Raw genomic sequence first — 25,717 nt, 5'->3', positions numbered from 1 at the left:
GAACTTACAGTCCTCCAGCTGTTGCAGAACTACAATTCCCATCATGCCTGGACAGCCAAAGGCTGGACGCTGTAGGTTCCTCATCCCTGATTTCTAGAAATTTTTCTAAGATGTTATAGACCATTACATGTGTTGTTCTGGGCATTAGGTAAAAATATGAACCGATAAGCTGACTTACGTAGAATGCTGCCCAGTCCTCCGGGGAGTTGCTCCATATCATTACGGTGGGTAATCCCGGTGGTCCACGGGGCCCAGGATTCCCTGTCATTCCCATCCGTCCCATAACACCAGGATCCCCCTGTAATAAAAACAATCAGCAGGATTCAGTCAAATGTGTTGGTATAGGCAATCACAGGCCCCCTAGAAGCTCTTACCTACAGATCCTGCCTCCATGTCTTCCCATATCCCATAAGGTCATCTATGTGCAGATTCACTTACCTTATCTCCTTTAGGACCAGCAAACCCAGGCCGGCCAGGGCAGCCCTGCAATACAAAGAGAATGACCATGTATGTCTGTAGGAATTGTTCTCCTATTATACTATTGAACAGGTCTGGAAGGGAATAGAAACTACAGCCTGTTATTTACTACATTTGATGTGTTCTCCATTCTGCCCTCTAGGGGTCAGTGTTTACCCTGTCTTATCCAATACTATAGAACAGTGGTCTCCAATCTTTGCTTCCCCAGCTGCCAAACTACAACTCCTTCCGTTGGGGGGTCCGGCCGGCCATGCTATGAGTTGCAGTCTTGATCAGCCGGAGAGTGACAGGCTGGAGACCACTGCTATAGAAGTTTAGTATCATCCATTAGTAAACCTATGAGAGATTGGAAACTTTACAAGGGCAAGGTATACTTTACAGTATACATTTATATTAGTAAAAACAACTGATCTCTTGGGGTCAGACCCCCACAATCAGATATTGATGGTCTATTTTGAGGATTAAGTTCTGGAAAAACTGCTTTAAAGATATAATCTCAGGTATAAAAGCCTACAGGGATCTGGTAGCTGGTCATCAGGGAATATGTAATAATAAGCACATGGGGAGACGTATATGCAAAACACTTGCTCTCCAGTGACACCTTTAAGAGGTAGCATCCCTTTAAAGGGGTATTCCAGGAAAAAAAAAGTGTTTCCCCTATCCACAGGATGGGGTAAAGTAGGAGATTGCGGGGGGTCTGACCACTGTACCTCCCACCAATCTCTGTATTGGGTCCCGTGCCCTACCCATGGTTCTATTCATAATACAGAAGCTGGGGTCCGATACAGAGATTGGTTGAAGGAACAGAGGTCGGACCCCATGCAATCTCCTACTTTTCCCCTATCATGTGGATGGGGGGAATTTTTTCCTGGAATAACCCTTTAAGTCAATGCTTTACCCCTTGCATCCCTTTAAGTCAATGCTTGAAGCGTTAGAACGTGACTGGGGATTTAAAGGGGTTATCCAACTCTACAAAAATATGGCCACTTTCTTTCAGAGACAACACGACTCTTGTCTCCAGTTCAGGTGCGGTTTGCAATTAAGCTCCATTCACTTCAATGGAACTGAGCAGCAAAACCCCGCCCAATCTGGAGACAAGAGTGGGGCTGTCTCTGGAAGAAAGTGGCCATGTTTTTGTAGAAATCAGAATCCCTCCCAGAAGGCAAAGCGACCCATCTGTAGACATTGCTTTACTCACAGGGAGACCCGGCGGCCCTGGATAGCCCCGCACAGCCGTCTTCCTTATCTTGGGATAGTTGACCTGCTGGACCCCCGAGTCTCCAGAACCCCCCGTTGTGTAGTCCTCTTTGGATGAGGTCGGCTGCATTGTGGCACTGGTTGTCTCTTGCCTGTGTACTAGTGGCGCTGTAGTAGTTGTCATGGGCATGTTCACCATAGGAGTGGGCAGCGGGCTCGGCTTGGTGACGGTGTGGTTTTTAGCGATGTCTACAATGTCACCGGTGAATTTGTCAACAGGAACCTGTCCGGTCACGTCAGGACTTTTCTCCTTTTTCTCCGTCGTGATGTTTTCTTCAGTCGGGTCGGGTTTCTTGTACAGATCGTCCTTCTTTATCGCCTTCCCAGGGACGAGAAGTGATCCGTGACCAGAGGCAGGTATGAAGCCTTCTTGTTTCAGCACCGACAGATCCAGCTCGCTCAGGTACTTGTGTGATGTGGTGTCCAGCGTCTGCTCAGCAACAACTCCATGCCCCCCCAGCTCCTTCTGCGATGTGTTATACTGAAGGCCCTGCGGACAACAAGTCACAGATTGTTAGGATTAAGTCACTGTTCACACTAACACCAGATAATCATGGACGCCAAGATGTATAATAGACAGTGCTTGATATTCACATGAAAGTGTATCTGTCATAAGAGCCCACTACCTGATAAGACGAGATTTACTCAGGACTCTGTGGCAACAAACACGACACAAGACCATAATACACGAGCGACTCTTATTGCTGGCCATTGTGGTCTCATGGTGTGTTTGTAGCCCAAACTTCTGTATCTTTGCTTATCCGGCCATTATGGCAGGTAGACTTTAAAGGGGTTGTCCAGCGAAAATCTATTTCTTTCAAATCAACTGGTGTCAGAAAGTTATATAGATTTGTAACTTAATTCTATAAAAAATTCTCAAGTCTTCCCATACTTATTAGCTGCTGTATGTCCTGCAGGAAGTGTTGTTTTATTTTCAGTCTACACAGTGCTTTCTGCTGACATCTCTGGCCCAGACAGGAACTCTATCTCAGTTTTCTATGAATCTCCATCGAAAACCTCTCTTGCTCTGGACAGTTGCTGTCTCGGACAGAGATGTCAGCAGAGAGCAGTGTGTAGACTGAAAATAAAACAACACTTCCTGCAGGGCATACAGCAACTAATAAGTATGGGAAGACTTGAAACTTTTTAATAGAAATAAATTACAAGTCTATATAACTTTCTGACACCAGTTGATTTGAAAGAAAAAGTTTGTAGCTGGACAACCCCTTTAAAAGAAAGTTGAACCTGATAATCCCAGCAGGATCAGTCGTCCATTTACTATGTCTAGTGGCCTCTTCCATCCCGGCTAAGGGAGAACAGTTGGACCTTATTCACATGTCCGATCCGCAATCACAGATCAACTTATTGGCCATTGATTTCTATTGGGCTATTCACAGAGTCCGTTCTATTTCGGACCCACAATCCGTACCACAAAAAATAGGACATGTCCTACTGCGAATTGTGATTAAAATACGGATTACCAATAAGTCTATAGGATCTGTGTTTTTTGAGGACATCTCCGATGTCACATCTGTAATGTCCGTGAAAAACCTGGATCAAATCTAAATGGAAAGTTACCCTTATTCGCTGGATAGGGAATAAGTAGCTGTCTGGTGGGGGTCCGACTGCTAGGACCCCCACTGGTTGTGAGAAACAAGGAGAAAGGTGCCTGTGCATGGCCAGCCATCGCTCCATTCATTCTCTGTGGGGTTTCTGAACATTACCGAGCTCAGCACCCAACAATGTTTGGAAATTCTATAGACAATAACAGGATGGCTGGTCGTGTGGGGGGCACAATACACTTCATTACTTCTGGGGCGAATATATCACCTGCTGTAGGACCCCCACCAATAAGCTATTGGAATAAGACCCTTTAACATAGACCTTATACATTAAAGTCCAATGCACCAGATATATGTCAGCTTAAAGGTGGCCTTACATTGTAAACAGATATTGCTGCTTACAACCTCATACACATGCAGGCTCCAGAGAGCTGCTGCCAGACTCCTCAACATGCCGGGTCCTTCTTAAAGGGGAGCTCAAGCTAAAATATTTTCTTCCAAATCCACTGTCAGAAAGTGCCAGAGATTTGTAATTGACTTCTTTTAAATAATCTCCAGTCTTCCAGTACTTATCAGCTGCTGCATGTCCTGCAGTAAGTGGTTTATTCTTTCCAGTCTGACACAGTGCTCTCTGCTGCCACCTCTGTCCATGTCAGGAACTGTCCAGAGCAGCAGCAAATCCCCATAGAAAACATCTCCTGCTTTCCAGACTGGAAAGAAAACCACTTTGTGCAGAACATACAGCAGCTGATAAGTACTGGAAGACTGGAGATTTATTAATAGAAGTAAATTACAAATCTCTGGCACTTTCTGGCACCAGTTGATTTAAAAGATATTTTTTTGGACATTAGATAGCAGTGGTTGAGCCATCAGATAGTAGTTAGGGAGATAGTACATAAGTGGCGGTATTTATGGCAGATGGCATCACAGAAAGTAATGCACATGATTTCCTTTCTTGAAGGATATATACAGACAGTATACATCCTCTAAATCAGGGATGGGGAACCATCGGCCCTCCAGCTGTTGCAAAACTCCAATTCCCATCATGCCTGGGCAGCCAAAGCTTCGCTTTGGCTGCCCAGGCATGATGGAAATTGTAGTTTTGCAACAGCTGAAGGGCCGGTGGTTCCCCATCCCTGATCCAGATAAGATATAAGGTCTGGTTGAGTCTACCAAGAAGGTTTACGATGGCTTCAGGTCATGTAGTAGACCCTTACTGTATAACGACGGGTGCGGGCGACCCCCAGTGTCTTGCGACAATTATCATTTTCTGGTCAGGCTGAAAGCTTTGGTCTGATGACCCCTTGTTAATCTTTCACAGGGTTGAATGGAGAGAAGGAAGTAACACATTGGAGCGAACTACCAGATAAACAATGTTGTGTCCTCCCTCCATCCAGAGCCTGTGCGAGAAGTGTGTCTTCATCACATCCATGGGAAGGCGACATTCCTCCCCTGCATCAAAGGGGCTTCCCTGTGCAAACTAATGAGAGCCGTTGCCTGGCTGTGGACTGGCCCTTGTGCCGGTGTATAAGTCACTGTTATTAGTGTCAGGCACTTTTCTTTCCCCTGTAACATAGGATGTCATGGCACACATCACTGCTTTGATGAGTGGTGTTTTACTAGCTGTACCCGGCTCGTGGCTTATGGGAAGCATCTGGTCCTGCTGTGCTGCCCCTGCTGTGCTGCATCTGGAGGAGGATGAGGAGCAGGACGCAGAGATGGAGGAGGACGGGGGGAAATCTCATTCATAATCCGTCATCATCTAACATTGTGGGGTTTACTGCACTAATAACATTTCTGGTGGATTTTATTGCAGATTGTGACTTCCTCAATGAAGAGAAAGGGGAAATCCGTGTCAGGATCTGTCTGCAGCAGGAGAGGTTTTCTATGGGGATTTGGTGCTGATCTGGACAGTTCCTGACATGGACAGAGGTGGCAGCAGAGAGCACTGTGTCAGACTGGAAAGAATACACCACTTCCTGCTGAGCATACGTACTGGAGGATAAGTACTGGAAGACTGGAGATTTTTAAATAGAAGTATATTACAAATTTATATAACTTTCTGACACTAGTTGATTTGAAAGAGAAAAAAAAGAGAAAATTTATATTAAAGTATTGCATTGCCCCCGAAATGTTATACAAATCCCCAATATACACTTATTAGGGGAAATGCTTATAAAGTGCTTTTTTCCCTGCACTTACTACTGCATCAAGGCTTCACTTCCTGGATAACAGGGTGATGTCACTTCCTGGATAACATGGTGATGTCACATCCTGGATAACATGGTGATGTTACTTCCTGGATAACATGGTGATGATGTCACTTCCTGGATAACATGGTGATGTCACTTCCTGGATAACATGGTGATGTTACTTCCTGGATAACATGGTGATGTCACTTCCTGGATAACATGGTGATGTCACTTCCTGGATAACATGGTGATGTCACTTCCTGGATAACATGGTGATGTCATGACCCGACTCCCAGAGCTGTGTGGGCTGTGGCTACTGGAGAGGATGAAGGCAGAGGGATGCTCAGTGTCCCTCCAGTGCCCTGTGTCCCTCAGTGTCCCTCTGCCATCATCCTCTCCAGCAGCCACAGCTCTGGGAGGCGGGTCGTGACGTCACCAAGTTATCCAGGAAGTGACATCACCATGTTATCCAGGAAGTGACATCACCATGTTTTCCAGGAAGTGACATCACCTTGTTATCCAGGAAGTGACATCACCATGTTACCCAGGAAGTGACATCACCATGTTATCCAGGAAGTGAAGCCTTGATGCAGTACTAAGTGCAGCAAAAAAAACACTTTATAAGCATTTCCCATAATAAGTGTATATTGGTGATTTGTATAACTTTTCGGGGGCAATACAATACTTTAATAAAGATTTTCCCCGGACTTCTCCTTTAATTATTGCTACATGAAACATTATAAGGCCACTGACTTCTATAAACGCAGTAAATATTTCTGGCCATCCGTTCCACCCACCATAGTTATAGTCCTCCACATAGTTATACCCTCCACATCCCTCCTGCAATGGCCCCTATTAAATCTCTCTCTGATAAACGGGTGTTGCCCCTAGTCCCATCCTTTTAGGGTGCATTTATACAGAAAGAATATCTGACAGATTATTTGCCAAAGATTTAAAGCCAAAGCCAGGAATGGATTTGAAAAGGGGAAAAATCTCAGGTTTTCTTTTATGACCTGATCTCTGTTTATAGTCTGTTTCTGGCTTTGGCTTCAAATCTTTGGCAGATAACCTGTCAGATAATCTTTCTGTGTAAATGAACCTGTAGGGTGCGTTTACACAGGCAGATTTATCAGACAGATTGTTGAAGCCAAAGCCAGGAATGGATTTGAAAAGAGAAGAAATCTCAGTCTTTCCTATATGACCCATTCCCTGTTTATGGTTTATTCCTGGCTTTGGCTTCCAAAATCTGTCAGATAAATCTGCCTGTGTAAATGAACCTTTAGTTACATATCTGCATAGACAATGACATCCTACCAACCTGATCAGTACTGGCTGCCTTTCTAGTTACACAGTTCTCCAGCCAGCTTCCCCTCCCATGATCAGCAAATCACACAGATCACAGCAACAATTACTATATAATAAATATGCCTAAAAATCCCTACAAAGTGAGGAATTGCTGTATGTGAACAGTGGTATATGGGGAGACTTAATTCCTGGAAAATCATATTGTAAATTGATTGTATAAAAATTTGGCCATAATTCAGCTGCACTAATATTGGGCAGATAAGCACCATATATATATATATACACACACACACACACACACACACACACACACACACACACACACACACACACACACACACACACACTGCTTAGACTTTTCCCAGCAGCCAATAACCCACAGGTCTCTTCTACCAAGATGACTATACATGACATGCTCTTACCTGTGTAGACGATAGCTCCCAGTAATGTAGAATAAGGAGAATTTGGATGACCCCCTGACCTGGAGCACAGACCATTGCCCTGAGCAGAGCGGAGGACATTGGACGTCCTATGAGTTACTCCTTGCTGGTACCTTTACCATTTGCTTCTATAGTGATGGTCACAGCCCAAGAAGCAGGTGTGGCCGGGCTCACTAAGCAAACTGGAGTTTATTGCCTCCCTGCCCCTCGCAGATGCCCTATAGAAAGCAGGGGGCCTGAGAGGCTGGCTGCCCCCCCTGCACTGGGAGCAGGGAGGGCTCTTCATCTACTTTCATTACCTGAATGATGTCAGACGGAAGAAGTGTGGGGTTACAATTATTTTTTAAGGAATGACACAGGGGTGCGATCCTGGGACCCCTGGCAGAACAGAGTTATACAGAACAGACTTTCCCAGCCTCCGGCTATTTTCATCTTTCCATTTTGACGTTTTGCTATTTTTCATCACAGCAAAAAACTTCAAAGAAAGTTGGGACCAGTTTACTAAAATTTATAGCAGCCCCCCCCCCCCCTTCCTGTCAGCAAAGAAAATGAAGCAGGGCCTGATCTGCCTCATTGTGGGACACTGTGCCCTGGGCTGGCTACTTAACAGGAGATTTATGGTAATCATCAGATCCTCATGGTTTATGGGTTAGAGTGTCAGCTCTGCGGTTCTATGTGCTGTGCATTCCATACATTTCTATAAGTGTCATCTACGGAAAAAAGAATGTGCCCCCCCATTAGTCTATAGTTATACTACAGACTACTAAACATAGAAGATGTAGCTCTAACTATGTTTTATTTATGCAGTCTAATGTAGTATATTTATACTGTCTTTATATTATATAGGGGATCATGGTTATTTCACACGTCCTGTGTTATACTCCAGAGCTGCACTCACTATTCTGCTGGTGGGGTAACTGTGTACATAAGTTACATTACTGATCCTGTACTGATCCTGAGTTACATCCTGTATTATACTCCAGAGCTGCACTGACTATTCTGCTGGTGGGGTCACTGTGTACATACATTACTGATCCTGAGTTACATCCTGTATTATACTCCAGAGCTGCACTAACTATTCGGCTGGTGGGGTCACTATGTACATACATTACATTACTGATCCTGAGTTACATCCTGTATTATACTCCAGAGCTGCACTAACTATTCGGCTGGTGGGGTCACTATGTACATACATTGCATTACATTACAGGTATGAATAAATACAATGTCCAAATGCACCAATAACGTATTGTGTATATAGTTGTATCATTGGTGTAAAACCATAAGATTAGAGAGACCCTTGAAGCCATTGTAGGATTCACCATAGAGCGGCAGATGTTATCAGGTCCCAAACAATGTCCACCAATCAGAGTAGTCTACATTCTAGGTAACATTTCCTTTACCCTTAGGCTACTTTCCGTGCTGTAATCCTCCGAAGCATTCCAAGTTTACACGGTAAAGGAAAATTTTTGAAATAAATATATAGCAAATAGAAAACAATACGAGCAAAGCAAAAAAAAAAAAAAAAATGCTGCAGTTACAGCCCCTTAATCATAAGTGGGGGCGCTGTTGCATTGATGTCTATGAAAAGTACAGTAGAAGGCATTGGCGGTGGTAGAAAGTAGTATTGCAAGTGACTATGAGACGGGATCTTTCACCACTTGCAATATCTGAATGCAGACAATGTTTTCAGACATGTGCGCCCGGGTATCCTGACAAATATTCACATATTGCCCTCTGTATAACCTTCTTGTTGAATTTCATTGAGCTTGGACCTATATGGAGGACTGAGAAGATTCCATCTGTCTTATTTATTACCCCAATATGTCAGGCCAAGTGACACATTTATATTCTGTGAGTGTACAGCCCTTGTTTGTCTTCTTATTGTATACCTTGTGGCAAAATACTTTCTCTGTTAAGAGGTCTATACCCAAGGCTGCAGGTTCCAGCTTCTTCAATTGCAATTCCAGTCACAACTGATATTGACATCAATGGGGCGGTAGACTGGAGAAAACATTCTGAAGAAACACTTTGCTTATTACTGTAAGGGATGACACCGGCAGATTGTGGACGGTCACAGCAGGACGTGGGGGTTACACAGTGACCGCCTGCAGGGATGGGAACACAGATGAGGGAGACAGACCCTGCAAGTCACAAATCACAATCCAACTGTACTGGAGGCTGTGCAGCCACAATACCTGATGGTTCTCTTACAAAGTTACCTATAGCTTGAACAGGTTCCTTATATGATTAATACGGATGTTACTCAACTTTAGTCACAACTTTACCAGTTGTCAGGCTGGCACCTATTTCCTGCAGTCTCCAGTCACTGCCCAGCACCCCCTGCCAATGCCTGCCTGTCTAGGTGGTTGTCCACTGTCAATTGTTTACAATGGTCCAACAACTTATGGACTTTCCTCCTGGTCACATATGGGAGTACACTAAACTACTAAATGGGAGCACAATAGGACACCTAAGTACTATATGAGAACACAGAGGGGGCCTAAATACTATGGGAGATACAGAGGGGGGCTAACTACTATGTGGGTACACAGATGGGGCCTAACGACTATGTGGGAACACAGATGGGGCCTAACGTCTGTGTGGGAACACAGATGGGAACACATGTGGGAACACATGACAGCACAGATGGCACCTAAGTACTATATGAGAACACAGAGGGGGCCTAACTGCTATGTGGGGACACAGAGGGGGAATAACTACTATGTGGGGACACAAAGGGTGCCTAACTACTATGTGGGGACACAGATGGGGCCTTACTACTATGTGGGGACAGAGAGGGGGCCTAAATACTACATGAGAGCACAGAGGCCACCAAATTACTATATGAGAGTACAGAGGGGCTTAACTACTATATGGGGCACAGAGGAGTCTTAACTACTATATAGGAGCACACAGGGGGCCTAACTACTATATGGGAACACAGAAGGAACCTACTTATTATATGGGTGCATAGAGGGGACCTGCTCACTGTATGTGCTGGAGCAAGAAACCTAAATTGTTTCTCTAGCAGATTCTGAAGAGAAGAGATGGAATAGAAAAGAAAAAGAAAATTGAGCAACTCTGATCACAGAGGACGTTACCTGTGTGTCACTGGATTTAAGTTGCTGCTAGTGACGCCTCTGAAGGTTCCATCAACCTCCTCGGATCAGCTGATCCCAACACAACAATGGACCTTCCCACATCAGTTTTTTCCGGATGGCACAGCTTCCCTCGGGCTCTCAGTCTCTTACAATTGTCTCCCACTGGCCTGGTGGCAGAATGTAGAACTTCCATCTGCTTACTCTCAGAGCAGAAAAAGACAAAAGAAAGAGCAGGGGCGCTCCCTGGTGCAATATCTCTGATAATCCTATAAGAGGTGTATACGGACGTGTGGGGAACTCTACACAGCGCTACTATAGGTGCGTCAACGCAGCTCGTCCGGGGACACCGCTGTAGATTCAGTGACAGATATAGACTTCCTAGTAGTGATCCTGGCAGGGATCGATGGACCAGATATACCCCCTTTGCAGTCGAGCACAGAAGACTGTGACGTCCAAGTCAGACCTAGTATTGAAGTATAGGTTTATATTTGCATAAGGTGCAATGCGTTTTGCCCCATAAGTGTGAACAGGCCTTTGTCAAGCATACTTGGTCTGACTCGGACGTCACAGTCTTCTGCGCTCGACTGCAAAGGGGGTATATCTGGTCCATCGATCCCTGCCAGGATCACTACTATGCTGGTTTGGCTGGTCTCCCTGAGTTCAGCAATCTGTTTCTCTTATGGCTCTACTAGGCATTGCTCCCACCTAGCCAGAATCCTGCTCCTCACTGATGAGGGGCAACACCCCGAAACAGCTGTATTTGGATGGTTACCTAGCCTTGGTTTATCCCTTGTCATTACATTGACTTATAGGGCCACTTAATATGGTGGTTTTGGGGATTTCCTAACAGGAGCTGCCCCTTGGCTGGGTCCTTCCCGGAGGGATATCTAGCTAGTCCTGTGTTTTGAGACTCTTCAATAAGGCTCCACGGGCTCTTCTTTTGCATATTCATGTTTCCCAGGGGGCAATGCACCTAGGACTAGCACTGCATTGAGTGCTTTCACTAGCAGCCGACAGTGTTGTTGTTGTTTGGCTGGTCTCGCTGAGTTCAGTAATCTGTTTCTCTTAAGGATCACTACTAGGAAGTCTACTCTCAGAGCAGGAATATCCATCGTATCTGGGATATTTCTTCCCATAACAGCAAAAAATTAGGAACATTTCTGCCAAACACAAACTCCTCATCAAGCTCCTTAAGTTTATAGGTTTGGGGCCGATCAGTTCCAAAATCAGTCTCAGAAGTAAGAAGAACAGTCTCTTCAGTCTCAACAACCTTCTTAAAGAAAAACAAGAGCTCCAGAAGCATTCTCAACACTTCTCGGCAAAGATCCAGACTGATGAATATTGGGAATCCGCCCACCAACTACTTACATCATTCTCTATAATTACTCTGGCCCCCTGACCGAAGGACATATACATTTTTATGCTTGATGGCACCTCCAAGAACGCTCCTTCTTTCCCCCTAACAATAGCATCAGCCGCCTGGTGTCAAGGATGATTGCCAACCGGATCACTGTGCCTCAGTAAACTTTATCTCCAGGAAAACTCGGGAGAAACATTTGGCCTCCTGGCAACAGAACGTTTGACCATTCATTCATAGACTTGCCTAACATGGCTCCGGTTGGTTGCTCTTAATCATGGTGCTCTCGCCTTTGATACCTGGACATCAAGACATCAAGGCCACAAAAATATACAACCTACAGACAACTTTCCTTCTTCTGGTTTGCATTCATGTTCAGCTTCTCTTTGGCAGAACTTCAAGATGCAACCTGTGAGACAATTCCAGAGATGTGAGACAATGCCGAGATGTCCTCCTTTAGTTTAGCAATGGCTTCTCACAGCTTTGCATTTATCTATCTCATCTCTCATTGATACACCATTACTTGGTGTTGGGCAAACCATCTGTCTAGCATGTTCCTCCATTACCGTAGCCCACCAGGAGTAAAAACATTTTCTCACAAATCAAGCTCCCGTCACTTTAAGTTCCACTGCTAACGTCTTATATCCGTTTTGTGCCCGCATCCTCCACCATAAAGGTAAAGGAATTATCTTACAGGATTGCATCTCCTTGGAGCCTCGGTAGCCGGCAAACCAAGATGGTCAAGTCTTTAGCAATCACTTACATCTTACTTGTCCTGTGGATAGGTGATAAGTTGGAAAGGAGGTGGACTGTTTGAATGATGGACTGTATCATATATATTACACAGGACAATTATCGTGCGAAAATTCGTTATATCGTTTGAATTTAAACGATAATCGTTCTGTGTAATTGCAGGCAACAATTGAAAAATTGTTTGTATGTCATTGATCGTTGATTTAGATCTGAACCTAAAATTATCGTTAATCACTCGCTGTAATTCCCCATTCGTTCACTAATCGTTAATTGCACATTGCTCATTGTTTTGCTGGGATCAGAAGAAACAATCATAGTAACGATCGTAACGAACGACCATTGTCCTGTGTAAATGGTGAACAATTTCAGGTTAACGATAAACAATCTAGTTTGCGATCGTTTATCGTTAAAAATCGCTCCGTGTAATAGGACCCTTAGGCTACGTTCACACAGAGCAAAAGGGGCGGATTACGCGAGGAAATATTTCCGCCTGAAATCAACTGACGCTGAATTCCGAGCAGAATATAAGCAGAATGCAAGCAGAATCCCTGCGTATTCAGCTAGGAAAGTGTTCAGCTCGTAATCAGCTCTTGACAAATTCAGCGCGGAATACTCGAGGAATCCGCGCTGAATCCGCATGCATTCAGCGCTGAAATTCAGCGAGTATTTGGTGAGTAAACTAGACTATACCAGAACATATACTAGAATCCTCCTCCCCCCCTTTTCCCCATTTCCGCGCTGATTCAGCGAGTAATTTCCGCTTGTATTACGCTTGTATTCCGCGCTGAATACGCGCGTATTCCGCGCTGAAACAGAAAATCAGAGCCCCATTGATTTGTATAGGCTTCCGCTAGCGGAAGAATGAACATGTTCATTCTTCTGGCGGAAAGCGGATTAGTTCAGTGCGGAAATTCCACTGTGTGAACTACAGAGCAGAATTTCCATTCAACACAATGGAAATTAGCTCTGCACCTATTTTAACGGCTGAAATTTCAGCGCTGATTCAGCGCAGAAATTCAGCTGCTTTTGCTCAGTGGGAACGAGCCCTTAGTGTGAACGCCCCTTATGGGTGGCAGCTGCAGAAGTAATAAGGTAAAGGGAGGGCAGCCTGTGGGTAACCTGGGGTCTCTGTCTATCAGGGAGCACAGTATGTCGGTGGGCGAGGACCGCCATCACTAAGGACCGCCATCACAACAATAAGAGATTATCAGCCAGAAAAGAAGCAGATATAGTATTTGCTAATTTGAAGGAGAAACCTCCAGTCCCCGGCATAGCTTTCACCTAATGGCTCACGTTTCATCACACACAGTGGGTACCCTGATGAAGTATACTCTTCAGGTTTCCTCTGTAATATATTTGGAGTGTATAATCAGCAGCTATGATATGTGACCCTCTGGTGTAATCACAAAGCTCTGTGATAAGATGAGATGAGCTCATTCCGTCTGCCGCCCCCCATAAACATACACAGATGACGAGGAGATTACAAATCTGAACAAGGAGACCAATGCATGAAGGGAATAGGTAATGGAGGGCCGGCGGTGGCATCACACTATGGCCACCATTTCTATTGGACGCACATATTTCTTTCCTCTGTACACATGTACGTTATATGAGCTGCAATATTGGAATTTATATGACATAAAAGAGGCCATATACTGTAACGGAGTACAGCCCTCTACCCCAAAGACCAGAGAGTGCCATGGGGACTAAACACAGCACCCTGTCAGTGGGGGTAATGTATAGTGTTACCATCCTGCCCTATAGAGGTCTCAGGCGCTATAATAGACCTGTCATCTGTCATTAAAGGCTAACAACACCTTAGACATAAGAGAGTTATTACATATGTTAGTGGTTACTAGGTTTTAGGATGTTATATCTATTCTTTACTATGGGATTTATCCTCCTTCACCCTTTGCTTTCTTTCCTACCAAAACCTTGGATGTCTAATACCTTCTCCGCACTCTTATTGGCCATGTACAACCTTCTCCTTGCAGCTATGTCTAATGGTGCTTTTAGACGGATCGATAATTCGCCCGATTGCACGATTAACGATTTTGAATGAACGATGTTTTTTTTATAACGATCAGCGTTTAGATGGAACGATACATTGCACGGAAAAATCGTTTTGCGAACATTTTGCGATTGCTTAAGCTATCTCGAACATAGGTTGAATCGGTGAAAGACTGTTTAGATGGAACGATCTGCGAATTTTTGGCGAACGATCAATGACGATTGGAGAACATGTTAAAAGATCAAAATGAACGATTTCTCGCTCGTCGCTTGATCGTTCGCAGTGTTTAAACGTACGATTATCGTTCGAATTCGATCGTTATCGTTCAAATTGGAACGATAATCGTTCCGTCTAAAAGCACCATTAAAGGGAACCTGTCACCCCCCGTGCCGGGGTGACAGGCTCCCGACCCCCGTTAGAGCCCCCTACCTAATCCCGCCGGGTCCCGCTTCTGGAGGTGGTCGGGTCACGGAGATCTCAGCCGCTGCAGCCCGGCGCTCGCGCTGAGAGATGAGTCCAACGCTCATAGAGAATGACGGAGTGCTGGACTCTCCCGTCATTCTCTATGGGTGTTGGACTCATCTCTCAGCGCGCGCGCCGGGCTGCAGCGGCTGAGATCTCCGTGACCCGACCACCTCCAGAAGCGGGACCCGGCGGGATTAGGTGAGTATAGGGGGCTCTAACGGGGGGTCGGGAGCCTGTCACCCCGGCACGGGGGGTGACAGGTTCCCTTTAAGGCCCTATTCCACCGAACGATAATCGTTCGCATAATTGTTAACGATTAACGATCTCAAACGACGGCTATTGCGAAAGACCTGAAAACGTTCACTCATTTCCATGGAACGATAATCGTTACTTATGATCGTATTTATGGTAGTTTTTTCTTCGCTATTTCGTTCGTATCTACTGCGAACGACCAAACAACGTCTTATTCAATGCGAACGATTTGGGAACATTTTGCGAACGAGCACCCATAAAAATAGGTCCAGGTCTTATAAAGCGATCAACGATTTCTCGTTCGGTCATTAATCGTTAACTGCATTTCAACCGAACGATTATCGTTTAGATTCGAACAATTTAACGATAATTTGAACGATAATCGTCCGGTGGAATAGGGCCCTAAGGGCGTAATTACATGGGGCAAAAGGCTAATACCCCCCCTGTCTAAAAGGCTTAGCAATCAGCCAACAAGGGAGCAAATGCTCATTGGTTGACTGGTCAGAAGCTGCTTCAATATCATTGGTCGTCAGCCAATGGGTCACAGAGCAAAGGGATCCTATAAACAATCCGGAGATTGGCGCTCGTTCACAGACAGCCATCTAATATGGACCAGACAAAGGGTACAGTCACACATTCCCTATGTTTGCCCATAATTGCGGACAAATTTAGGGCCCATTGATTTCACCTGGGCTGTTCACGTAATCCGCAAAACTTACTCACAAGTCCGGGTATGGACCGTAATTGTGGCACAGATTCTCCCATAGAAGTGAATAGGAGCATCCGTAATTTTTGCAGATCTGTAATTTTTACAGAAGAGATGTCTGTTGTGAATCTGTAAAAAATATTGATAAGTAATCATTTTGAACCATTTCCATGTATTTAAAGGAGAAGTTCGGCAAGACCCATGCAGCAGGATAGCCAGTTATGTAAAGGAGTTACTCAAACTCTAAGACAACAAAATACTAGGCAATATTTAATAAAGAATATTTTAAAAGTTGCCTTTTAACACTTAGGCTATGTTCACACAACGTACTTTTTCGTATTTCTACGGCCGTTGTTGCCGATTGCAACAACGCCCATAGTTAATACGAAAAAATAAGTTGGCTTGCTGCCTATGGGGTCCCGGCCGGAGCATATACATATAGCCGGGACCCCTAACGGCGCCGCAAACAACTGACATGTCCGTTTTTTTCCGGCTGCTATTCATTGAATAGCGGCCGCAGAAACCCTGTCAGTGCACACCATGAAGCGAGCGGCTCCCGACGCTTGCTTCATAAAATACAGTGGTGAGTTCTGATGCGCCTGCATCAAAACACTGCGGCCCGAAAGATCACCCGGCGGGTACTGCAGTATCGGCCGGGAGGATCTTTTCAGAGACTGGCCGCTCCATGACCCGGCCGGGTCACGGAACGGCCGGGCCCTCTTAGGCCATGTGAACATGGCCTTATAAAGCACATAGATGAAGTGCAAGAGAGCACTGTCAGCCCCATAGCGCCGATCTGGCTCGTCCCTGGCTCCATTCATTATCATTAGATAATGATTAGATAATGATAATAAGGGGAAGGCTGGCCAGGGGCGGATCGGGGCCTATAAGGGCAGGCGGTGCTCCTAACATACCTTCCTTCACGGCGTCTGTGCATTAGGGACATATCAGCAGGTTAGATTTGTCTAACCTGCTGATAGTACCCCTTTAAGGCTATGTTTACACTTTAAAAAAAAAAAAAAGACTGACGGAAATACTATCAGAAGTGGAACTGACGGGGCAAAATTATAATGGAAAGATGTGCACAGTGTTTTTCGGTGTTTTCTACCCACTCCTGGTTTTAGTTGAATTAAAGACTGACAAAAAGACTGAGCTAAATACAGTGTGTGTGAACCTAGCCTAAAGAAGTACAAAGGCAAATACCTCCTGTAAAGATAAGCCTGACTGAAATATGTTACTGAGTGTAGGCAATAAATATTGTAGGCCGGTCTCTCAGATTAAAGGGAAACTGTGTACATTAACCATATGGGCGCCATGACATGCAGAAGTCAGGTAGGGGCTTCCCTGGGGAGATCCCTGATGGTGAACAGGCTCTGAGTATTAGGAGATTAAAGAGAGTAGTGAGAGTCCACAGCATTCCATAACCGAGCGATCACAAGCCGGCGACCCCGGCACGATAAGATTGCAGGCCGCTACCAATATGTATCTCATTATCATGTAACACTGAGATTTATGGAACACATGGTCCTCCATTGTCTCATCGTAAAGAGCGCTCCATAATAGATTGGTAAATAGTGATGGGAGATGTAGTAACATTGTCCGACATTACAGGTTACAGTATTAGTCCGAAGCTTATACCGTGTCCTTATTCATCTTTCCTCCACATCCCACGATGGAAAGAATGTATGATGTGTGGAGATGTTACTGCTCTACGTGTCTGTATGTGGCCACCAAGTGGTTGTGATGGGAACTGCAGCCTGTGAAGGGTTTTGCAGGAATATATAACATTTCTTAAAGGAGAACTCCAGAAAGAGGTTTTGTTTTTTTTTAAACTTAACTAGTGTCAAAGTTATACAGATTAGCAAATTACTTAGATAAAAAAAACTCAAGCCTTACGGTACTTATTAGCTGCTGTATGTCCTGCAGGAAGTGGTGTATTCTTTCCAGTCTGACACAGTGCTCTCTGCTGCCACCTCTGCCCATGTCAGGAACTGTCCAGAGCAGCAGCAAAACCCCATAAAAAACCTCTCCTGCTCTGCTTCCTGACATGGACAGAGGTGGCAGCAGAGAGCACTGTGTCAGACTGGAGATAATACACCACTTCCTGCAGGACATACAGCAGCTCATAAGTACTGGAAGACTGGAGATTTAAAAAAAAAAATTAAATTACAGATCTATATATCTTTCTGACAGCAGTTGATTAGAAAAAATATTTTTTTTCCTCTGGAAATTATAAGTTGGGACACAACCATATGGGTCATGTCATTTATTCTCCAGAGTGATAATGACAAATATCCAGAAAAGGCTTCACTAGGCTTCACTAGGCTTCACTAGGCTTCACTAGGCTTCACTAGGCTTCACTAGGTTTCACTAGGCTTCACTAGGCTTCACTAGGCTTCACTAGGCTTCACTAGGCTTCATGGCAATTTTTTGCATATACTAAGATAAGTTGGGCCCCTCACCTCTTCAGCCATCCCCACACTCTACAGCAACCTATCCTATAATACTGCTATCTAGAGATGAGCGAACCTGGAGCATGCTCGAGTCGATCCGAACCCGAACGTTCGGCATTTGATTAGCGGTGGCTGCTGAAGTTGTATAAAGCCCTAAGGCTATGTGGAAATCATGGATATAGTCATTGGCTGTCTCCATGTTTTCCAGACAACCTTAGAGCTTTATCCAAGTTCAGCAGCCACCGCTAATCAAATGCCGAACGTTCGGGTTCAGATGGACTCGAACCCGAACCCGGTTCGCTCATCTCTACTGCTATCCCATTGCTGGGGCCAATACTGCGCCTAATGTGGCCTTATGTGGCCTTACTGCTGCTCATACCCCCATACAGACTGCTGCTCATACCCCTATACAGACTGCTGCTCATACCCCCATACAAGCTGCTGCTCATATACCCATACAGACTGCTGCTCATACTTCCATAGAGACTGCTGCTCATACCCCTATACAGACTGCTGCTCATACCCTCCATACAGGCTGCTGCTCATATACCCATACAGACTGCTGCTCATACCCCCATACAGACTGCTGCTCATACCCTCATACAGGCTGCTGCTCATATACCCATACAGACTGCTGCTCATACCCCTATACAGACTGCTGCTCATACCCCATACAGACTGCTGCGCATACCCCTATACAGACTGCTGCTCATACCCCTATACAGGCTGCTGCTCATACCCTCCATACAGGCTGCTGCTCATACCCCTATACAGACTGCTGCTCATACCCCAATACAGACTGCTGCTCATACCCTCCATACAGACTGCTGCTCATACCCTCATACAGACTGCTGCTCATACCCCTATACAGACTGCTGCTCATACCCTCCATACAGACTGCTGCTCATACCCTCCATACAGGCTGCTGCTCATACACTCCCCTCCATACAGGATGCTGCTCATACCCTCCATACAGACTGCTGCACATACCCCCATACAGATTGCTGCTCATACCCTCTATACAGACTGCTACTCATACTCCCATACAGACTGCTGCTCATACCCCCATACAGACTGCTGCTCATATACCCATACAGACTTCTGCTCATACCCTCCACACAGACTGCTGCCCATACCCCCATACAGATTGCTGCTGATACCCTCTATACAGACTGCTACTCATACTCCCATACTGACTGTTGCTCATACCCTCCATAAAGACCGCTGATCATACCCTCCATACAGGATGCTGCTCATACCCTCCACACAGACTACTGCTCATACCCCTCATACAGACTGCTGCTCATACCCTCCATACAGACTGCTGCTCATACCCCCATACAGACTGCTGCTCATGACCCCAATACAGACTGCTGCTCATACCCCTTATACACATTTCTGCTTATACCCCTCATACAGACTGCAGCTCATAACCCCCATAGAGACTGCTGCTCATACCCCCCATAGAGACTGCTGCTCATGCCCCCAATACAGACTGCTGCTCATACCCCCCATACACATTGCTGCTTATACCACTCATACAGACTGCAGCTCATAACCCCAATAGAGACTGCTGCTCATACCCCCATACAGACTGCTGCTCATACCCCCCATACAGGCTGCTGCTCATACCCTCCCCTCCATACAGGATGCTGCTCATACCCTCCATACAGACTGCTGCTCATACCCCATACAGATTGCTGCTCATACCATCCATACAGACTGCTGCTCATACCCTCAATACAGACTGCTGCTCATACCCCTCATACAGACTGCTGCTCATACTCCCATCCAGACTGTTGCTCATACCCCCATCCAGACTGCTGCTTATACCCTCCATACAGACTGCTGCTTATATCCCCCATACAGACTACTGCACTTAACCTTCCCCCATACAGACCACTGCTTATACCCTCCATACAGACTGCTTGCTCATGGCCCACCTATACAGACTGATGCTTAGGCCTGCCTTTCAAACTTGACTCCATGCCGCTTTCTCCACCTTCACAGACCCTTCCTCATGTGCTGCCCCCATTACCTCCTGCCCTTCCTGCTCACATGTACTGTAACTAAAGCTCAAACACCTTTGACGACATCCAGGCCCAAAGTGCATGTTGAGCGTGCATGTATATAGGGGTGATGAGAGGACTGGCTATCAGTGAACAAGTGTTCAGGCATAGACGTTGATTATAAAGATCACTTTTCAATTTCTCTGCTCCGTCTGATAATCCAGATCGTCTGACTATCTTGCAGTTTCCCATTGGCGCTTGATTAAAGGATTTTTTTCTGTCTTCCTTTGGAATAGAGATTATACCTTACCAAAGATTCCTTGGCTAGCTAACAAGACGTTTGCTTTGGGGATCATAAAATCTCCCTGTCACCACTGCATCCATATTTTCCGCCATCCCTAAATAGCGATGACATAGCGGTGCAGACAGATACATAGCGGGAGAAATGTGTGCTTGCTGTCGAGGTTCCATTCCCAGCCAGGGAACAAGCTTTATTCTTTGGATCAAAGCCCGGCTGAGAGCTCCTAATGAGGTATCATGCTGAAACCACAGCAATTTCGGGGCACTTCATCTTCTGAATTGTCCTTCTCCTCACTCCTAATGTGTCTGTTTGTCTTCCTGTTTTATCATTCACAGCATAACTTTCTTGGGGCAAAGAAAAGACTTTGTATTTATGTTGTTTCCTATATTCCATTATGGGGAAATCCTTGGGAGCTATGTATAGAGCTCTATTTAGAGTGGGCACTGACCTAAGCACTCCCATGTAATGCACAGTTATTAGGATAATGTCCCCTCAGGCATACGGAGGGCCCACGACCCAGACTGCATTCCTGCCTTATTATTAGCAAGAGATTATTCCCCCTGCACAGAAAACACTATATTACAGGGGAAATAGGTTACAGCATCTGACAGAACAGTTACTTTCTATTATCAACCGCACGATAAAATAGAATTAATCCTATCTACTTGTATATAGGAGGCGGTATTATAGTAGTTATATATAGGAGCAGTATTATAGTAGTTATATATAAGAGCAGTATTATAGTAGTTATATTACTGTATATAGAAGCAGTATTATAGTAGTTATATTCTTGTATAGGGAGCAGTATTATAGTAGTTATATTCTTGTATATAGGAGCAGTATTATAGTAGTTATGCGGTTCAGGGAAGAAAAAGCGCTGCACCTCACACCTATGGCTGATACTAGTGCCGCTAGGCTAAATAAAAAACACATCAGAATTTTGTGTATGAATTGATCAAGCCATACTGCCCCATGTACCATCGTGCAGGTATCTGATACACATGGGTCCCTACACTAAGTCCACACCGTGCCAGTCAGTGGCCACCAACCCCGCAGGCGTGCACAGTCAGGGAACGGGGGCTATGGGACGGCCCTGCGACCCCCATGCCACAGGACCAGACCCAAAAACACCACACCAGAACCCGGCCAGCACCGCCGGCGGAGAAGGTCGCCTCCAAACAGCACAAGTCTGGATGAGGTATTGCGCTCACCATAGCTGCTGCAGACAGAATGGGAAAAGACAGGAGGGATTAAAACCATGAGCACTCAGGTGTCTCCTGCTAATTGCGGTCATGTGGGTCTCACCAGGAGGAGTGCAATACACGGAGAAAAGAGAGAAACAAAATGCGGTTCAGGGAAGAAAAAGTGCTGCACCTCACACCTATGGCTGATACTAGTGCCCCTAGGCTAAATAAAAAACACATCAGAATTTTGTGTATGAATTGATCAAGCCATACTGCCCCATGTACCATCGTGCAGGTATCTGATACACATGGGTCCCTACACTAAGTCCACACCGTGCCAGTCAGTGGCTACCAACCCCGCAGGCGTGCACAGTCAGGGAATGGGGGCCATGGGACGGCCCTGCGACCCCCGTGCACGCTTTGCCTAGCGGCATTAGTATCAGCCATAGATGGGATGTGCAGCCGTTCCATTCTCTCCAGTTCGTGTTTTACAGTTCTCCCTCTCTGAACAGCTAGCACTCCTTTATAAGACCCACATGACCAAAATTAGCAGGATGTGCCTGTGCTCACATGTCTGGACCCTATGTCTTCCCCATTCTGTGAGAGCAGCAATGGTAAGTGTAATACCATATCCATACTGGTGTCGTTTGGGGGCAGCCTTCCCCGCCGGTGGTGCTGGCTGGGTTTTGGTGGGCTTTTTGGGTCTGGTCCTGTGACATTGGGGTTGCAGGGCCGTTCCATGGCCTACCTTCCCTGCACGTGCACGCTTTGCGGGGTTGGCGGTCGCTGACCAACACGGTGTGGAGTTAGCGTAGGGACCCGTGTGGACCAGAGGACCTGCGCGGTGGTACACGGGGCAATATGGCTTGATCAATTCATATACAGACACTCTGGTGTTGATTTTTAATATAGGCCTAGCGGCATTAGTATCAGCCATAGATGGGATGTGCAGCCGTTCCATTCTCTCCAGTTCGTGTATTATAGTAGTTATATTCTTGTATATAGGGACAGTATTATAGCAGTTATATTCCTGTATATAGGGAGCAGAATATTGTGTTGTGAACAAGGCGTGAGATACGCCGAAACGCGTCAACCTACCGCATGTCTATTTCCTGTATGTGAAGTTTGCATAAATAAAGAAGGACGTTTTTTACCCGCTGCACTGGTGCTGGACTTTTCCCTTCGCATGTGTTGCCCTGGCTCCGGGCTTTGCCGTGCACCGTGAGTGGAAGTAGCAGGTGAGCTGACCCCAAATCAGCATTTGTCTATAGGGAGCAGTATTATAGTAGTTATATTCCTGTATATAGGAGCAGTATTATAGTAGTTATATTCCTGTATATAGGAGCAGTATTATAGTAGTTATATTCCTGTATATAGGGACAGTATTATAGTAGTTATATTCCTGTATATAGGAGCAGTATTATAGTAGTTATATTCCTGTATATAGGAGCAGTATTATAGTAGTTATATTCCTGTATATAGGGACAGTATTATAGTAGTTATATTCCTGTATATAGGAGCAGTATTATAGTAGTTATATTCCTGTATATAGGGACAGTATTATAGTAGTTATATTCTTGTATATAGGAGCAGTATTATAGTAGTTATATTCCTGTATATAGGAGCAGTATTATAGTAGTTATATTCCTGTATATAGGGACAGTATTATAGTAGTTATATTCTTGTATATAGGAGCAGTATTATAGTAGTTATATTGCTGTATATAGGAGCAGTATTATTGTAGTTATATTCTTGTATATAGGAGCAGTATTATAGTATTTATGATGAGGTAAGAGAAAACAAGTTCCGCACTCACCGGATCAGATGCAATCAGACAAAACTTTATTGTGTGAACTTACACATAGCGGGGAGGGGATGGAACAGGGATGGAATATGGAGCAGTATTATAGTAGTTATATTCTTGTATATAGGAACAGTATTAGAGTAGTTATATTCTTGTATACAGGGGCAGTATTATAGTAGTTATATTCTTGTATATAGGGGGCAGTATTATAATAGTTATATTTCTGTTTATATTCTTGTATATAGGGGGCAGTATTATAATAGTTATATTTCTGTTTATATTCTTGTATATAGGAGCAGTATTAGTAAAATGTATTATATATTTATAGTTTCCGATGGTAACAGCCATTAGACTTACATATGTTAATCTTTACAGGTAATACAAGATTGATTAGTAAGCAGCAAATGGTGACAGTAATCATAAGAAGCTTTCTGTGTCATTGCAAGGAATGATAGGAATAAAATTCAGATTTTTTTTCACTAAAAAAGTTAATACCAACATCGACTAGAACTGCCCTTTAGCATGCTAGTATTTGACCTTGAATTCAGGAATCCAAGGTCATAGTCAGAGTGTAATAAGAATGCATTATGTGTCTATCTGGCTTATCCATCACATACCTCCTGTACAGATGAGTGAGTACTGGAGTTGTGTCCCACTCCTGAGGTTCGAGTCTCTCCCACATCGAACTGCTGAAGAGAAAAGAAAGTGCAATGTGAAGAAAGTATGCCATCTCCAGACAGGCAGAGACCGTGAAAGACCCTCCAGAGGCAACCATATGTGAAGACAACATTGTGTTAGCAGGTGTGCAGGTGTGTGTTGGAATTTAAGAGGCGAGGAATTTAGGATGAGTGAAAGTTTCAGGGTCATTGAAGCGCAGTCATTTCTAGTTATATTGAAAAGTAACATTCCCCTTCCCAGCAGCTATATAGAAGGTCTTATTTGTGGTAATGGTATAATAAAATGTTTCTGAACTCTTTTTGGATGGTCTCGATTTCTGCATTGGTCGCTACATAAAATGTGGGCTCATTGTTACATATCAGTCGGGGCTCCATAGAGCTCCATTATAAGTCAGACTGGTCACGTGACACGGAGCCAGGAGAGGACCACGCTTAGCTCTCCCAATCGATACGGGTCTGACCCGGACCAATCAAAACATTTGACATGACATGTCAAACATTTAAGGCCCTATTACACAGAGAGATAATCTGCCTAATGAGGCTGATTCGGCAGATTATCGCTCTGTGTAATAAAGACAACTATCAGCCAAAAAAATGATCATCAGCTGATCGTTATCTTTCAACATGTTGAAAAATTATCGTCCCCGACCGAAGCCTGATGAATGTGTAAAAAAATTTGTAAACATTACACATACCTGTCCATGCTCCCAGGGTTCTTCTAGCTTCTGCCCGCTCCCCATAGCCACCACTGGAACTTCAGAGCCAATCTAAAGTGACAGGCCGCTCAGCCAATCACTGGCTATGGTGCTGCCCCACCTTGGCCACTGATTGGCTGTTCGGTCTGTCACTGCAGAGACCTGACAGCGGGGAAGAGCTAGAAGGTCACCGGGGAGCACGGGGAGGTAAGGCTGGGTTCGCACTGTCTTTTTGTAATCTGTTTTTTTTTTCCGTCTGTTTTATGCAAAAAAAAAAAATGGATGCATTTGTGTGCATCTGTTTTGATCTGTTTTTCCATGATCTTTAATGATAAAAAACGGATCCCATCGTCGACCATGTTTTTGTGTACGCCAAAAAAAGCATGCATTTTGATCCTTCTTTTGATTTTTTTTTATTTATAATGAAGTAAATGGAAAGCTGAATGCATTAGTTTTTTTATCTCTTTTTTTTTTGCATGAAAAGGAAGAAAAAAAAAATGGGTTGCCAAAACTCACTTTTTTATTTTCTATATACAGAAAGGGCTGTACGGACATTGCTAATGATATATATATATAGCCATGTAATAGGCTCTGTAAGCGAGCGCCGATCTATACGTCAGAAAGATACAAAAAGGAGCCTTAGGCTGATTTCACACTCACACTGTGCTTTGTTGCGTTTTTTAACATCTGTTTTTTGTTTTATGTATATCAAT

The 25,717-nt window shown here is 44.7% G+C and overlaps 1 protein-coding gene across 3 annotated transcripts in view; it reads right to left on the bottom strand.

The window, feature by feature from the left end:
- LOC138766004 (collagen alpha-2(I) chain-like) overlaps positions 1-25,717 on the bottom strand; it is a 159,126-nt gene that overhangs the window by 42,860 nt on the left and 90,549 nt on the right. For 2 of the 3 annotated variants that reach the window (XM_069943254.1, XM_069943256.1), the window contains exons 6-9: positions 24,250-24,321; positions 1,676-2,224; positions 439-483; positions 179-298 (exon numbers count right to left, since the gene is read on the bottom strand). In XM_069943254.1, coding sequence (XP_069799355.1) covers positions 179-298; positions 439-483; positions 1,676-2,224; positions 24,250-24,321 — 786 coding nt within the window. The remainder of the gene's footprint in view (positions 1-178; positions 299-438; positions 484-1,675; positions 2,225-24,249; positions 24,322-25,717) is intronic. The other variant, XM_069943255.1, reaches the window with a different exon arrangement.

This window comes from Dendropsophus ebraccatus, chromosome 10, assembly GCF_027789765.1.
Source record: "Dendropsophus ebraccatus isolate aDenEbr1 chromosome 10, aDenEbr1.pat, whole genome shotgun sequence".
In the NCBI taxonomy this organism is placed as follows: domain Eukaryota; kingdom Metazoa; phylum Chordata; class Amphibia; order Anura; family Hylidae; genus Dendropsophus; species Dendropsophus ebraccatus.
Note: the sequence above shows the minus strand (reverse complement) of the source record. Positions and strands in the feature narration are given on the sequence as shown.